The 16,817-nt window shown below is 35.2% G+C and overlaps 3 protein-coding genes across 5 annotated transcripts in view; 1 reads left to right on the top strand and 2 right to left on the bottom strand.

Moving 5' to 3' along the window:
- The window catches only part of LOC111445769 (ubiquitin domain-containing protein DSK2a-like), a 5,354-nt gene extending 3,734 nt beyond the window's left edge, over positions 1-1,620 (top strand). The window contains exons 6-8 of the mRNA XM_023084241.1: positions 553-581; positions 990-1,079; positions 1,163-1,620. Of these exons, the coding sequence (XP_022940009.1) occupies positions 553-581; positions 990-1,079; positions 1,163-1,311 (268 nt within the window). The 3' untranslated portion in view covers positions 1,312-1,620. The remainder of the gene's footprint in view (positions 1-552; positions 582-989; positions 1,080-1,162) is intronic.
- A 370-nt stretch (positions 1,621-1,990) lies between these two features.
- Positions 1,991-7,041, bottom strand: LOC111442921 (WUSCHEL-related homeobox 13). 2 transcript variants are annotated; one of them, XM_023080482.1, is made up of 5 exons: positions 6,941-7,041; positions 5,284-5,482; positions 4,301-4,547; positions 2,949-3,461; positions 2,036-2,494 (listed from the first exon to the last, which is right to left on the bottom strand). In XM_023080482.1, the coding sequence occupies exons 3-5, from the start codon at positions 4,521-4,523 to the stop codon at positions 2,403-2,405; spliced, it is 828 nt and encodes a 275-aa protein (XP_022936250.1). In that variant the 5' UTR covers positions 4,524-4,547; positions 5,284-5,482; positions 6,941-7,041; the 3' UTR covers positions 2,036-2,402. The 2 variants fall into 2 exon arrangements, with proteins under 2 accessions (XP_022936256.1, XP_022936250.1); XM_023080488.1 differs by lacking the exons at positions 5,284-5,482; positions 6,941-7,041 and having other exon boundaries at positions 1,991-2,491; positions 4,301-4,623.
- A 241-nt stretch (positions 7,042-7,282) lies between these two features.
- On the bottom strand, positions 7,283-13,454 carry LOC111442905. Of its 2 annotated transcripts, XR_002710399.1 has the most exons (7): positions 13,275-13,454; positions 12,148-12,313; positions 11,626-11,702; positions 9,023-10,726; positions 8,779-8,947; positions 7,406-8,246; positions 7,283-7,332 (listed from the first exon to the last, which is right to left on the bottom strand). XR_002710399.1 is itself a non-coding variant. In XM_023080469.1 (6 exons), exons 2-6 carry the CDS (start codon positions 12,227-12,229, stop codon positions 7,612-7,614), a joined length of 2,667 nt encoding a protein of 888 aa, XP_022936237.1. In that variant the 5' UTR covers positions 12,230-12,313; positions 13,275-13,454; the 3' UTR covers positions 7,348-7,611. The 2 variants fall into 2 exon arrangements, 1 of the variants encoding a protein (XP_022936237.1); XM_023080469.1 differs by lacking the exon at positions 7,283-7,332 and having other exon boundaries at positions 7,348-8,246.
- Positions 13,455-16,817: the final 3,363 nt, after the last annotated feature.

Below are 16,817 nucleotides of genomic sequence, written 5' to 3'. Positions count from 1 at the left end.
TTTTTTTTTTTTTTTTTTTTTTTTTTTTTTTTTTTTCCCTTGATATCACCTTTCTGTTGGAGTGTTGTTGTCCTGGGTTGTGCCCCATTTCCTTTGATGCGTTTTGATCTGTTATTTCTGTGTAATCATCAGTACAAAATCTTTGTAGTTCATAGCTTGAGATTCTATATTATGCAGAACTAGCTTATTGAGAAAGCTCATATATTTATATATAGCAAGTGCATCAACATAGACATGGAAATCTGTTTAGGACTATAATTGATTGCTTACTGAATTGTTTGACCGTCAGCATCTCAATCTCCCCTCTATTCGTAAATGATAATAGCCACAATAAGTTACCTTGGTATTTAGAAACTTATGAATTCTTTGCTCAAGTAATGTTCATTTCATTAACTTTGTTGACTGGCATTATGGTATGTACCGTTGTCTAATCAAATTATTTATACTGTGTAATGACTGGATTCTTTGTATCTCTGATATTTGGTACACTAACTGTTTTTTATTTCTCCCTAATTCTGGCAAATACTTATCTTATTTTATTGAATTTTGTAGGAACCAAGGTCAGACTGGTGGAGGCACAGGTAATCAACTCTATAAATAGGCCGACAAGCATTTTTGTTGTGTTACCCTTACGTTCGGCAGTTTGGAAGAGTTATTCTCTTTGTGCATTTTTCATAGTACTTTTTGAATTTGTTGAATAGCTCAACATTTTATGGCGCTCTTTAAGTGATGAAGTCAGATATATACATTCCAGAAGCTTCGTCACGTGAAACAGAAATTTAGTTGGTGGCTTTTGATGTTTATGGTGACTTAGAGGCAGAAGTGGTACTGGTGGAAGAGTAGTTTATGATCTAGTTTGATTTGAATTAGTCTTACCACAATGCACATAATAATGAACCTCTTAAGTCAGCATAGCTTCTCTTTATTTGTGGGGTGGGCGAACAGATTAGCATTCTTGCATTGATTTAATATTATTCTCTTAATGATAGGGGCTGCGAACAATTTGGGGTTGGAGACGCTGATGAACATGTTTGGTGGGCTTGGCGCTGGTAGCTTAGCTGTGCCCAACAGATCCGATGGTTGAATCTCCTGCCTTCTCTTTGCTTGTGTTCAGTTGTTTTATATTCATTTACTTCGCTCCTAATGCACTAACATTGGACAGTACCACCGGAAGAACTGTATTCTACGCAGCTCACACAGCTGCAAGAAATGGGATTCATTGACAGACAGGAGAACATGCGAGCACTGATTGCCACTGCAGGAAATATCCATGCTGCTGTTGAGCGATTACTGGGGAATTCAGGGCAGTAGCTGATCGATCCCACGGATAGCACCGATGCATTTGATATGGCCCGATCGACAGCTGAGGAAGTGACTTGTGGAGGTGAAATTGAGTCCAAGTTTTGGTATAAGAGCGGTTAAGGTCGGGAATACAATCCCTGAATTATAAGGTCTCACTCTTTCTCAGGTTCTTGGAATTTCTTTAATACATATTATTCACTTACATGATATCGAGCTCTGTCATATGAACTGTGTGGAAAATATGTTTATTTTAGATAATATTTGTTGTTCTTTCTCTTGGTTCATGAATTGAGTTGATTGAGGTTGCTCTTTTGTTTACATTAATTCCTGACCACGTAAAAAAAAAAATATATTTAATGGGAATGGGAAGGATTTAAATTAATATTTAATATATTAGATATCTAAAATATAAATAGGAAAAAATATATTAATATGAAGGGTTCAAATTAATATTTAATATATTAAAATATATTAACGTTCACTCCCATGTCTTTCTTGGATGGACCAACCCAACCGTTTCCGACAAGTCTTTCACCCCAACCGTTTCAACCTAAACGGAAGTGCGGGTGGGGGGGATCTATTTAATCCTTTCCATAAACTTCGTCTCGTTTTATCTCGATAAGAGTTCCTCAACCGAAATAAAGGAGTTTTAGAGCGAAGGGTAATGATCAACGTTCCCACTTAAATGTTGGCTTAACTAATTATCTATTGGTAATTGTAAGTAAACCAACAATAAAAGGAATGAGGTTGAGGATCGCCTTTGCAATCTCTTTTCCATACAAACGCGTTCTTTTACAAATGGCCTTCTCTCCTTAGAGGGGCCATTTAACAAAACTACAACACTGTCAATGGCTCAATCAACTAATCAACTCTCAAAGCTCATCTCCAAATACAATCCAACCAAAATACATTACTCAAGACTGAACACTCCGACAATCCACGAATCACGACCAGATACGAGCACACAAGTTGCCACCTTCATCATCGACATCAACATCATCATCACCGTTTCCTTCAATAATGGACTAGTCACATGAAAGCTAGAAGTCCAGCATATTCGTAATAAGACAAGAACACTTTTGTGTCAACTGTAAAAGAATTCAGGGTTGTTCGGCCATGCATCCTTCTGCTTGCGAGTAAAGACTATAGTTTTCTGGTGTCTCGATCTTTCCTGTCAGCTGTTCATTCCCTGCTGTAATCAATTTCACAAAGAAAAGCAGATACTCAATTCTATATTCTCTGTGTGGAGGTGTGACAGAGATGGATATCCAAAGGAAAAAACAGTATCAATTGAGGATCTTCCTAACGTATTTAGAGGTAGCAAGTTAGCAACTCATTTTTCTTGCACATGCTTGTCATCATAGTTATATCAAAATTAACACACAACAGTTACAAAGAGGGTGATTATGAAAGTATATACCCTGTAGGACCTAGGACTTTCCTGGCAAAACAGGATTCTAACTGAACTTTTAATTCAAGTTTTTGTGTGTATTCACCTATCAGCAAGTTAAATACTTGACAAATGAGAAAGTTCAATACTTTTCTGAATCCTCCAAATAATACGACTAGAAAGAAATTTGTTATGTCAGGCAAAAAGATGATTAATAAATCATATGAATAAGTGGCAAGAAACCCTTACGGCATACCTTCATAAGAAGACATCTGACTAAAAGTTCTTGCGGTTTTTGAACTTCCATTTGATGGAAACAAAGTATCAGCTTTGTTGGTATTTGGATCCAGGAAATGCAGTTCATAGTGCATCTCAGGACTCTGGAAGCCCATGTCCTCCCCCAAAGGTGCAGAGGTTTGAGGAGTTTGAAAATCCACAGGTTTTGTCTTCTTATCTTTCGGCGACTCGACTTCTGTCTCCAATTCTGATTCACCATACGTAGGCGCTGTACCCTGCTGCTTCCTCTTTGATCGAGCACGCCTGTTTTGGAACCAATTATAGACATTTGATTCAGAAATTTGCCCATGTTGACCCAGTTCAGAGGTAATCTCTTTGATCTTTTGCTTGCTAGGAGTTCCATTCCCTTGCTCGAATATACGCTCCAAGATCTGAAGTTGCACGGGCAACGGAGTCCATCGCTGTCTAGAAGTAATTTTGTGGCTGGAAGATGCCATCAATGGCTCATAGTACACACTACCCAACCTCATTCCTGCAAAGCAGCAAGACACAAGCTTTAAGCAAGTGCATAGAGGAGGCTCATCAGATTGTCTCCAAGATCATACAGGAGCAGAAAGCAGTTTCCAGTTTCTACAAGTCGAAGCCATATCACCACAACAATCTTAAACCAAGAACAATGAATGAATATTATTATCAAAACTGTCGAGTTTTCACCTGGCTTATTCAGCTTACAAAAAGTTATACTGAACCCCTCATTCAATTGCTAAAGAAAATATATCTCATTCCCACCCGTTTGATTAACGGTGATGACGATTTTCCAAAATTATAAATAAAAAAGATTCACTTCGTCATAGGAATACTCGAGAAATAGTTGAAAAAACAAACAATTTTTCTGCTGTTTTGCAAAAAGTAGATCACTCGGCGGTTATTAAAGCGCCTCATAATTAAGATAACCATCCTGCAAACAATGAAAGAGGAGGGAAATAAATGCTTTACGGCAGGGCAGTCTTCCACGCCCCAAAGGACCATAAAAAGATGGATAGCAACACAAAAGGGGAAACCATTAGTCTTACAGCATTAGATGTTTGCCCTTTTTCGAGGTAACAAACAGCTCAAAATGGCCAGACGCTTTTCCAAAGCAGAAAAAAGAAACAAGAAAGCTTGCACCATACAAATTGAACAGAAAGACAGCAATCAAAATTCAATACAAACGATCGAGAAGAAAGCAGGCAATCAATAATCCATTAAAAAAAAAAAAAAAATCAATACTCCAACCAACAAGACTGCAGTACAGAAGCCGGTACTAAAGCAATAAGCCTAATTCATCCATTGAATTGAAAGAAGAAGTAAAAGAAAAGAGCATTGCAGCACCTTTGAGATCCTGGTGAGCAGTAAGAGTCTTGTGCATCTCAACAAGCTGCTCGCAAATGGTGGCGTAAACAGCAATTTGCTTGCGAAGAGTCTCCAATTGCTCGTCGGTCATGACTTTGACGTAGAGAGCGCCAGCGGTGGTTCCGGTAAGGTAACGGAGATGATCGTCGCGAAGAGGAGGGTTCTGGTGGTGGTGGTGGTGGTGGTGGTAAGGATCCATCATAATCTCTGCTTCGCTATTGAATTCCTAGAGATAGAAAGAGAAAAGAGGGAAAATGAGAGTGGAGGCTCACAAAACACAGGACGGTTAACCAGAAAATAAAGAGAGACAAATGATTATTAAAATAATAATATATTTTTCTTAAATTATAAATTTCCTCATTTTATTAAAATTATATAATATATATATATATATATTTTTTTTTTAATTTAGTTTAAAAGCTAGAGGTTGAGTATATATATATATATTTTTTTAATTTATTTTAAAAGCTAGAGGTTGAGTATTATAGAAGATTCCTCTCATTTTTTTAAGCTTTAACTACTTTACTAATAATTAAAAAAAATAAACATATATATATATATATGGAAGCCCACAAACAAATAATAATTAATTAAATATATAAGATATGTATAAAAATTTTGGAGAAAAAAATTATGCTAAAATTAATAATTAGTTAACAATAAGAAAAGTAAAAGAAATATCAGGAAAAAAAATCATTAAAAAAATACACTTTATAGTAATTTTCAGTAGGTGACCAAATATAATTTTTTTTAAAAAATTAAATAGTTTCAAAATTAATTCAATGAAAAAAATAATAATAAAAGCATCACTATCAAATTCAACGTTGGATTTGATTTTTTTTTTTTTTTTTTTTTCCTTTGTGAAAAATATTTTAACCTAAAATGGAAAGCAAATAAACACAATTTAATTTTCCTTAGAAAAGAGGTTTGGAAGAGCAACCGGAAGTATCGGTGAACTAGACCTGATCGCTATGAGTTTTCTCTGGCACTGTCTGACCCTGAGGATACCCGCCGACCCAGTCAGCGTGTTATTCGAAAGTTTGTGCTATCTGGTACGGCGGTCGGCGGTGGACATCACGGCGGAGATAAAAAGAAGATGTCGGAAATTCTGCAGCTTTTGGCTGTTTTTCATTTGTGTCAGAGATGGATTGGTTTCCTGCCCTAAAATTTAAAATTAATTATTAATTTAAAAAAAGAAGAATAATAATTCAAACATGGACACATGCAGGGGGGTCGTTGTCTGATATGTAATATGCATGTGAGGGGTAATTAATTAGATTGCTAATTTCAATTAATTGCAATTAGCAGATAAATACAAAAAGCCTTAATCATATCATTAATTGCCTTTATTGGTGGAATATAACTCATATTTAGTTTCTTATTTGCAAAGGAAATAAAAATAAAATTTTGGTATGATATCTTCTGAAATTATATTTTTAGATCACGGTATAAATGTACAAAATCATCATTGATACTGTTTACTTGTTGGGATGGGATTAAAATATAATACATGGTTTACACGTGTAAGGAGAAGAATGAGTTTAGAAGATAAATTAGGTTAATCAAATAAAGAGAGAGAGTAAAGAATGATTAGCCGACAGAGCGTGTGCTACACCACTGAAGTGTTGTAAGGGCAGGTCAAAATCAAGGGGCTGCCAACCATGTACGTATATTATTATGTACTTTGGATGTGTGAAAACAAGAACGGGGAATGAGGGAGGAGAAGAAAATTCTTTCCATTTACATGAAAATAGAAATGGATGGGACGGATTAGACTTATGTGACACGTTTGAAAGTGATTGTATCCCTTTCAAAATCGCTCTTGAACGTATTAGATACTAATAAATGCTGTAAGAAGTAGAGTTAGAACATGTTTGAAAGTGATTTTAACTATTTTATTCAAAATCACTCTTAACGTATGATACAGATCATAAAAAGTAGATTTAGAACACGTTTGAACGTGATTTTAACTATTTCATTCAAAATCACTCTTAAATGTACTAGATACAGATCGGAAGAAGTAGATTTAGAATATGTTTGAAAGTGATTTTAACTATTTCAAAATCACTGGATACAGATAGGAAGAAACAAACTTACGACACGTTTGAAAGTGAATTTATCCATTTCAAAATCACTCTCAAACACGTTGGATACTGACAAAGAAAAGTTAGAGTAGTGTAGGCTAAGAATTTGGAGTCTTTCTTTTTGGATGTGAAAGCTCAATAGGCTTGGGAACAGCTTGCTAACAATGGCAACCACAAAGAGTGGGTTTTGAGTCCAAAATTTGTCACTGGTCCACCTCCTGTGTTATAATTCTACTTCAGTTGGTTCGGTATGAATCCAGCTTCCTTTTGCAAGTCCATGGATATTTACTTGAAGACCACTCACTCTCTCTAAGTGTATCTAAATGTCTCTTTAGGGTTCTAGTTTCAATGTCCCAATGAAGAATCTGATGAAGTTTGCTCAAGTTTTCCTGCTTGGCTTTCACATGTAGTATGGTCTACCTAACCCATGAATCATGATAAAACATCATAGACAGACACAATTTTTGCTATATTGGAATTGGCTAGTTAACTTGGCTAAGTGAAATGAAGCATTTGATATCAAACAAGGTCTAACCATTTGATTCTATAGACCTGGTCGGAAAAAACCATTCCGTTCCTAATTGGCCAAAGGATGTTTAGTTTACGGAGTTAGATTTGTAATTTTGTATAACCTGAAATTAAGAGATCAAGAATCATGCAACATTTAATACGTGCCAGCAAGTCTGATCGTGTATATACAGTGTACAGTTGACTCGCATTCTATATATCACATAAACATGTCTTATAGTTGGGGGTAGAAGCAATAAATATGTATCTGTCCTTATAATTATAGATGAAGAAGTTTTACGCAAGGTTATACCTTAATTTTGTCGAAGCAATTTAGCATTGAAATTTGTGGCAGCCTGTTTATCTTTTCGACGCTGGCTATTACAAAGAGAGCCGGCGAAGGCAAGATTCGTGGAGAAACTGCATAAAGAAAAATCATGTTAACTTTCCTTTACAAATTATGATATAAACATCAGATAAGAGTGTCATTTACATCTGAATAACACCTTCAGTTGAAGCCCATCTGCATTAAACACATCCAATAAGGACATATGTACGTAAAAGTAATACAAAAAAGAAAATATATTTCGAGTGAATATCAAGCGTGGTGTATCCTGAATAGCTGATTTCCATGCAATTTCTGTCCACTCCTAAGTGTAGTAGCATAAGGTCAGTGTCCTGAGAATTAAAGACTCTGCATCATTTTCGCAAATCCTTCACAACTTCATCAATCAAATCCTTGATGATCAGCCCTTCAACCTCCCTTCCCGTCGTGTTAATCTCGACATCCATTAACGAGGCCCATGGAGTTGAATTTAAATCTCGAGCCATCACCCCCTCGAGCAAGAAATAAGATCTATCAGTTGGAGGGTGTATAAACTTGCGTATGATGTCCCATACAGAATCCAATAGTTTTTTTCCGAACAAAGGCGGTAGCGGCGTAGAGGAGTCGATAACTTTTGTTCTAAATCTGGATGTTGTTAAGCATGGTCCAAGTACGATTGGAAGGGCTTCGTTCAACAGATCAAATAATAGTTTGTGATCTACATTACTTTCGTTCTGTTCCTTCCCGATGATTTCATTTTTCGTCTCTGATTTTCGATAAGCTTCTTCCACTTCGTCAAAAATAGCGTTGCTGATAGCCTTTGTAGCTGCATTATTTCGTGAAAAGTTGTTATCAGTTGATCCATCGTACATGCCAGAAACAATAAGAAGGTCTCGTATGTAAACTTCTGCTGGATCTTCAAGTTTTGTGATTTCAAACTCAACTGGCTGCTGTTCCACTTTGTCCTCAATATCATCGGAATCAAGTTGACTCAGCTGTCTTCGAAGTTCTGCAGTGTAAACAAAAAAGTGATCAAATATTTGAACTCGATGACAATTTCATACTTGTACTTGATTGATAAATGTCCACCACTGAAAGAATGACACATCATTTCTTTTCTTTTTTTCAGAATTCACAGTGGTTTGAATGCTGTAACTAGTCGAGTGATGCTCTTGACGAATAACATGTTTTAGCTAGTCATGTCGGGTTGCCGTCTTCTATAATTATATTTCTATATGTATGATAATTTTCACGTTAAGCAGTTTATACATAATGTTGATATGTATACCATAATTTTTTAGAAATCTGTAAATCAACCAATATACACAAGCCGAAGCAGACAAACATTTTAAGGAAGTATTTTGACGAGCAGACTTGAGATGTAAGTAACTAAAAAGGCAATAGCCACTGTATTCAAAGGCATGTTAATGATAAACTCTCAAAATAAACAAATCCATAGAAGTAAAAAGATTTATCTACAAACGACATTGATAACAGTACGAAGTGTAAAATTGATCGTGCTTAAAAGCAATTCCACGTACCTTTCAAGTTAGAGCTGATCTCCCTAAAGACCTGGGAAACACAGTTCTCATCTCTAGGAGTCACATCTGAAGTTGATATTGGGCTGTGATGATCAGATAACTTCCAGAACTCTTCTTGGGCGCTGCTGCACACAGAAGCAGGACTAGGAGGCACCTCAGTGAAATTCTCCTGGGACAATGAAGAAAAAATGATTAGTGAAGATAAAAGTGTGGAACCAGAATTGAAATAGTTGAGTTATTATACCCTTTCATGGCGCTCCCCAGAGTTCATTACAACAGTTGGTCCACTCAGGATGTCTTTGGTAGAGTATAGGTCAGCAGTATCCAATCCGCTAATCGATTGAGTTTTTCTTCCGAACAGCCTCCCTCTAAGAGTGAAATTATATCTGAAATTGGAAACCTTTTCTTTAAAATTAAACCTCTCTTTCTTCTGCTTTTTGAGATTCACCGCCACATGATCACTTGCTTCATGTTTTCTCTGAATGTGGACGCCAGTTAAAATATGGCGGTCCTCCAGAAGAAGCTTCCCAAACGATGTTCCTGACACTGGAGCTGATAATGATCTGGAGAGATTCCTAGGTGACAATTCTTTGGGGAGAACCTCATCTGCCTCATGCCTGAAAGACCTACTGTGTATTTCTTCTGCATCTCTTAGTACTTCCCAGTAGTTTGTATGTTTTCCATTTGTCAAAATAGTTTCTACTTGCTTCGTAACTCTTTCATGATCACTTGCAGATGATCTAGAGCTGCCACTATCTAAGTCTGAATCTTTCCGTCGAACATTTCTCAGTCTTCCTGACAAGAATCTTCTGGTATCTTTGTTCATGAATTCTGGGGAACCCAACCCATTAAATTGAACTCCGCTATTGTATGATCTCGTGGATTCTGAACGAAGTAAATTGAATCCAATGTCTCTTGTGACACTGTCTCTGACCTGTGTTGCTATGTTCTGAGCTATTTGTCTTGAGTGAGATGACTTCTCACTATATGGTGTCTCTATCCCACTTCCTCGAGCAGCAGAGCCTTTTTTAGTAGTTTTCCCTTGCAATTCGCATCTCAGCCGCTCCTTGACCTCTTCAAGAAAATCTTCAATACTAACTCTTTCTCCTAAGGTCCCTGAGGAATTTGTCCAATGCTCTTCATGGAGGCACATCTTATCAGGACCAGGCTTCAAAATCACAATCTTTGTTGGGCCAAGCAATTTGTCTTTCTGATCGCTACTTATCAGGCAAGGATGCTCAAAATCTGCATCCATGGATTTGCTTCTCAAAGAGAAGGGTCCCCTCTGCTCACCAGGAAATGTTTCTCTCTTAATACCACCATCCAGATCAACTCTTCTATATGATTTCATACCCACTGTCGGACCTTTAGGTTCTGCTGAGAGCTTTGGGCTCGATATTTTCCTTCTGTTTACATTTAGTTCCATCTCCTTGGCGTCGCCCTGAGCAAGCGACTGTCTGTTGATGCTGCTAGCTTCAATAACCCTTGAACACTCCCTAAACCTTGCAGCCTGCCATGCTTCAAATTCCTTCTTGAACTTCTGTAATTCCTCCTCCTGAGGATGTTCCCGACGGTGAGGTCCTCCCATCTTCTGACTGGTACTCCTCCATCGATCAGCATCCTTGTCATTATCATGATAAGATGAGTGCACGTCCATCTGCTTACAAGAATTTGATTTGGAGGATGCATAAGAATGCAAGCCCCTGCCATTAATTTCATTACTTGAAGTCTTAACTCCCTTGCTATTGTGCCTCTTGTCACTGAGCTCAACTTCATTTTTTGCATCCAAGGGCAACATATCCATCCCCATGAGTCGAGCAACAATGCTTGGTCCATGATGTTTGGCACTCGTGCGCGTGGACATTTCCTTATCAATTAATTTCTTCATTGAAGTCTCATTCTTTAAATAGTCCTTGTCAGAAAACACTTCATCGATTTGATAGGAGTACTGAAAATTCAGCAGCGGTCACAAGAAACTGGCAATTAGAGAGAGCAACGGAAACAATGTGGAAATGAACACGCATGGAAAGTATATTGATATTGGGGAATAAGATCATTAGAAAATAATATGAGAAAACTAGAGGACAGACTGTTGAAAAGAAGTTCATTTTCAGAAGTAGAAGTTGACTTGAGAATGAGAAAGTGAAACTATTTGTAGAAAATACTCCAATGAGGATGTGGTATAGTAACAGGGATTCACCTGCATATATTTCTTTTGTGATCTTTAACTTAGTAATTAACAGGAGGGCCAAGATTGACTTTGCCCTTTTCTTATATAATTTTCGTGATATAGGCTGTTGAGACCCTAGACAAGTATACATGAGCGGTTATAGCACAGGTCAATTAATTTCAAGGCCTTTTGATATCAATTTATCAACTAAGAGATTATGGGCATAGTTAATATCATTCCATACAATTTTTTGGTGGCAGTTTTGACCATTGATACATAAGAGTGATAGGTTGATACAAAATTTGGTTCGGTTGTTGCCAAAAGAAAGAAGCATGAATCTTTTTTCTTTCTAATTCGTATCTTAACCATGATGTAACAAAATTTTAGACTGGAAAAAGATCTTACGGATACAAAATTTAAAAAAAAAAAATCAGCATATGATGTTAACTGAGATAGAAATAGAAGATCAAACAGAACGAATTTTCCAGACGGTTCAAAGATCGATATCTCGAACTTAGACGATCCAATTATATAGACAGACTTGTTTCAGTTTGCATTGGGGTGAAAGCTTCAGTTTGTATTAGTGTTGTGCTCTCAAAAGTCAGAAAACTAATAACAAGGTACTTCGACGTGAATAGTCGTTTAGCTAGTATAAAGCCAGAAAATTGTAGATTTACCGGTATTTCTTCTGCAGTACAATAACTTTGAGAACTCTCCATCTGTAGCTCCAGGCTATTTCGAGGGGTTTCCAGGCCTGCAGAAAATGCGAATTCAATTTAGATAAAATTACTTCAAATAATCAGATTTATGCAGTGATTGGTTTCTAATCAAATGGTGTCCTTGTACATGATAGACTGGTAAAAAGTTTTAACATTCATTACAAAATCTGGTTTATTAAAAATATATATATATATATATATTGGGATGCTACACTTCCGTATGCGGGCATATGTACATGAGCAACAAGAGACTGATAAGAAAGCTTCTGTACGTATATCAGTATTCTAATGTAAGCTCGGCTTTCCAAAAACAAATTTTCTAGTCACTACCGCTCCTACTAACTTCATATTCCAATATTATGAAAATATTTCAAAATCTCAACTTAATGTCAATTACATTATAATGGAAAATGGCTATTCAAGCAGAACTCGCAGAACATGTTCTTCTCATAACAAAGAGCATAATAACATCAATCATACCACCATTACGTCTCTTTTGATTAAAGATTTTCTTGGCCATGCTCCTGCGGTCGAAGTCAAAAGGATATAATAAGCCACCCATGCAGCTTGTGGAACTACCAGGACACTATCTTTTTTTTTGGTTCTTTCATACTTGGTATAAATCGATCTCAATATCCTTGTTTACCTTGAAAAAGAAAAGAAGAAAATTAGGCAAAAAGATAAGTCACGAAGTTTGTAAACTGGCAAACTGCAACCAACAAAAATAAATATCATCGATGGAACCATACACTCCGAGCACACAAACAGCATTCTAAATTAATGACCAGGGAATATATTATGCTATTCGCTAATTAGCAGTGTCTTTTGCGGCAATAGGACTCTGGTTACGTTATCTGTTTTATAGCGATAAGTTCTTAAACATCCTTCCAAGAAACAACAAGAGGCGATAAACATTCAAACCATATCCTGGAGAAATTAGTATCGTGTATGAATATGAGCAACAGAATCAACAGTATACCCTAAATGGAAATTGACAATAATTCATTATTTATTTAAAAAACAGAATCTCTTCTCATCCGGAAGGAGAAAGTCAATGGCTCCGTTGTGTACAGAAAGACCACGAGGGAGCACAGCAAGCACAACTGTTCCAGAAATGGGAGAAAGACAATAGAAGACTACAGCAAGATCCATTGTAGGAAGAAGAGGCCAGATATCATATTTTTTGAAAGGCTTCAAGGAAATTCGTGGTACAGACTACAGAGCATAGCAAGCTAGAAGTCAAATGAAAAACAGGACTAATTCATCACTTTAATTTGTCAAATTTTCAAAACCAGCCACCTACAACATAACTTGACAATCAACGACTTCACACAATCAGAAACAGGAACACAAAAAGGTTATCCAGAGCGGTGAAACTTGCATATATCCGACCTCAACAATTCAAGTCCATGATCAGAACGCAAAATTCAGTCTCAAAACAGAAAACAAAGCGCAATGTCAGAATCAGAACCTGCTTCGTCAACCAATCAGCTCAATTGAAATTCAACGAAGTAATCGAACAAAAGAAAAACGAGGAACAATTGAAATTCAGAGAAAGGAAGAAGACAAAGAAAAAAAGAAAGAAAGCTGTGGAATGGAGATCGCACCAGTGAGAATGGAGGAAGAAATAGCGACGCTGCAGTTGAACGGAGAAGGGCGCCGGCAAGGAGTGAGGCGGCGAGTTTAGGAATGCAGTTAAACAACCGAGGTATTTACTGGAAAATTTGGTAATGAAGAAGAAAATAGAAATGGCGTCGCGCGTTGGATGCAATCATGAATAGAAATGTGTCGACGCAAAAAGTAGGAATTGAAAGCCATCAAATTTCTCGTAATAATTAAATAATAATAATAATAATAATAGTAAAATGATTATAAAATTGCCAAAACTATTTTTCTTTTTTACATAAAAATAAAACCAAAATATTAATAGTAACAATAATGAGCGGTAAAGTACGTGGCATATTATGCCTTTTCCAAGGCCTGGTCCCACTCTCCCCCAATTAAAACTTTTTTTCTTTCCGCTAATAAATTCCTATTTTCCCCTGAATTTTTCTATTTGTTTTTAAGTACGTGGCATAAATTCTATTTTATTATTTTTATTTACGATATATTATAATTTTTTAATATATATTCTTAATTTCCATCGATTTTTTTTAGTTAATTACATGTCAACTAAAGGGTCCATCATTAAAATATTTTATAATTTTATAATGTGAAATTATAATTAAAATTATTTTTTTTAATCCATACTTAAGATATATTTTCTTAATAAAATCAATATTTTCTAATTTCAATTAATTATTAAGTAAAATAAAATTGATAAAATTATCAACATGAGTATAGTTCAATTCATACAAAATCGACCACGAATACTAAATTAGAAATTCATATATATTTTAATATTTAATATTTTCATACGAGGTACGTGAGTGTAACAACCTAAGTCCCCCATCAGCCTCACGGTTGTAAAACACATTTATTAGAAAAAAGTTTACATACTTTGAACGTTTCATTCTCTGTTCAGTCAATATGGGATACAACGAAGACTAAATTAGAAATTCATATACATTTTAATATTTACATAGGAGGTACGTGAGTGTAACAATCTAAGCTCACCATCAGCCTCACGGATGTAAAACATATTTATTAGGGAAAAGTTTACACATCTTAAACGTTTCGTTTCTCTGTCTAACCAACGTGGGATCTAACAATCTATCACGCAGAGACCCAATATCATTGCTGGCACACCGTTTAGTGTCTAACTCTGATACCATTTGTAGAATCTCAAGGTTACTGCTAATAAATATGTCCGTTTTGACTCGTTACATATCGTCGTCGGCCTCACAATTTTAAAACGAGTTCGTTAAAAATGTATTTTGTTTGAAGAAACGGGAGACAAAAAAAAGAGAGGAAAAAGGGGAAGAAATACAGTTGGTTTGACGCGATGGGGTCGCAACAACGTGAAATGATTTGTTGGATCACGTAAGGAACAGCTCACACGCAGTCGCTTCCCGCTGCCTTTTACGCACCACACTCCCATTTCCATTTTCCGTGCTTTCTCCTCACGCGCTACTCTACGCGCGTTCCTTTTCCATCCCTTTCTCTTGTCAATGGAATGTAAATAATATTTCTAAAATATCCTTTTTTTTTATTAATAAATAAATACCAACGTAAAATATCTGCTTCCAGTCTGACATTTTTTTCTCTATTTTTTTTTTAATGTTTGTTATTATAAAATAGATTTAAAATATAATTATTTTTTTTTATATCCAAACTATTTATTAGTTTATTATTAATTTTTTAAACATTTAATCTCTATTTACTGTAAAAAAAAATTAAAATATATTTTTTAGATGTAAATTTTCATTATAATTAAAGATTTGAAACTATATTATTTAAAATGAAATTAATGCGATTATTTATAGGTAGGATTTTTTTAGTTCCCAAAAGTGTAAATAGTACATACCTTTTCTACGAGAATCTAAACGACACCGTACAGATGCCTCTGGAGTTATGAATCGGAATCAGCACTGAAGGAAAGAATTTGGAGCAAAGAAAAAAATAATAAAAAGTAAAAAAAAAAAATGCCTTTTTAATTGAATAATACCATTTCTAAATTTTAGAAAGGTTCACAGCTATCAACTTTATTCTAATCTTCATCATCACATTTTTATGTGATTTTTTTATTACATTGATATGATACTACAAATAATTTTTTTTATTATTATTTAACTTAGATTAATTAAAAAAAACATGAAAATTTGGACTTTTTTTTTTTTTTTAATGAAAATGAAATTTTGAAATTTTTTATTAAAAATTAATACTTTAATTAGTCGATACCGGATTGAACCAAGATGCCATGCTGCCGAGAGCACGAGCGAGAGGTCAACCCCAACCACCTAAGCCGAGATAAAGGAGTTTTAATCCGCTTTTAGCCCAAATTCCACCATGTCCTTATGTATTGACCTGAATTAGTCCCCAGCTATATTTTTTCTATGTGGTTGTGAGATCTCATATCAGTTAGAGTGGGAAACAAAAGTTTATAAGGGTCTGGAAACATCTTCTTAATAGACGCATTTTAAAACCATGAGGCTGACGACGATACATAACGGGTTAAAGTAGACAATATCTGTTAGCAGTGAGCTTAAGCTTCGGCTTGTATTTTTTGTCCAATTTTATCCATAACAAAAGTCATCGAACATGAAAAAATAAACCCAGATGGTTATCAAATTTCAATTTTCTTTTATTTGTTCGAAATTCAGACAGTTACAAGAATCAAAACCAATTTTTGTTTTGAGACAGACTCGTCTTCCTTTATTTATGTCTTTGCATCAGTTTGAGTATACACGAGAGCATACCGATAACGAAAATAGTTTACATATCGTACAAACGGACCTCGCTATACAATAAATAAACATAAATATCGATAGAGATATTATAAGGAGAACGTAGAGTTTAGTCGGGACAAAAGAAAAGGAATGGATAGAAAAAGAGGTTAGGTTTAGGGTTTAGGTTGTAAAGGGGAAGGTGATATAATGATATGATGGTGAGAGGACCAACATGTTGTGTTGTCATGTGGGACTTCAATAAGAAGAAGAAAATTAAGACTATGATGACACCCAAAGCCAGCATATGTGCAATTATCCTTTCTTTGCACTCTACTCCCTCAATTTATATCTTTTTGCAGTTTAGTCCCTCGTTTTTGCTTTGCATTTTGGGGCCATGGGGACCAATGTTTTATACATTATATTAGTTGTGACTACTGATTGATTTCATTTTTTGATAACTAATATTCTATCCCCCATGTGCCCTTTCTCTCCCATTTCTCGTATGAATTAAGAGTTCATAAATATCAGACAATTGACAACACGAAGATAAAATAAATGTAAGACGTCTTATTTAATAATTATTTATGATATAAAAAAAATTATGTTAAATTATTTTGTAAATTTTTTCAAATATTTGAGTTGGGTCGGTTTGGGTTGCTAAGGTCATTTATTCAAATTTTTATTTTTAATAAAAATGAGATGTTAATAAGTAAAATATTATTTATTTTCAAATATTTGAATAATTTTAAAAAAAATTAAGAGGGGTTGGAGAATAAATAATTTAATATTAAATAAATATATGCCTAACCAAAAGAGTACTTT

Source organism: Cucurbita moschata, unplaced genomic scaffold (assembly GCF_002738365.1).
Source record: "Cucurbita moschata cultivar Rifu unplaced genomic scaffold, Cmos_1.0 Cmo_Scf00001, whole genome shotgun sequence".
NCBI lineage: Eukaryota > Viridiplantae > Streptophyta > Magnoliopsida > Cucurbitales > Cucurbitaceae > Cucurbita > Cucurbita moschata.
Note: the sequence above shows the minus strand (reverse complement) of the source record. Positions and strands in the feature narration are given on the sequence as shown.

What these genes read in the sequence shown, in the direction of transcription:
- LOC111442921 (XM_023080482.1), bottom strand. Translation starts at nt 4,523, where the DNA reads ATGATGGATCCTTACCACCACCACCACCACCACCACCAGAACCCTCCT. An exon ending in TGCTCACCAGGATCTCAAAG is followed by an intron (nt 3,462 to 4,300) that starts GTGCTGCAATGC and finishes GCTGCTTTGCAG; the next exon opens with GAATGAGGTTGGGTAGTGTG. An exon ending in TCAGATGTCTTCTTATGAAG is followed by an intron (nt 2,495 to 2,948) that starts GTATGCCGTAAG and finishes AATTGATTACAG; the next exon opens with CAGGGAATGAACAGCTGACA.
- LOC111442905 (XM_023080469.1), bottom strand. Translation starts at nt 12,229, where the DNA reads ATGGGTGGCTTATTATATCCTTTTGACTTCGACCGCAGGAGCATGGCC. An exon ending in GTACTGCAGAAGAAATACCG is followed by an intron (nt 10,727 to 11,625) that starts GTAAATCTACAA and finishes CTGAATTTTCAG; the next exon opens with TACTCCTATCAAATCGATGA. An exon ending in CTGGGGAGCGCCATGAAAGG is followed by an intron (nt 8,948 to 9,022) that starts GTATAATAACTC and finishes TCATTGTCCCAG; the next exon opens with GAGAATTTCACTGAGGTGCC.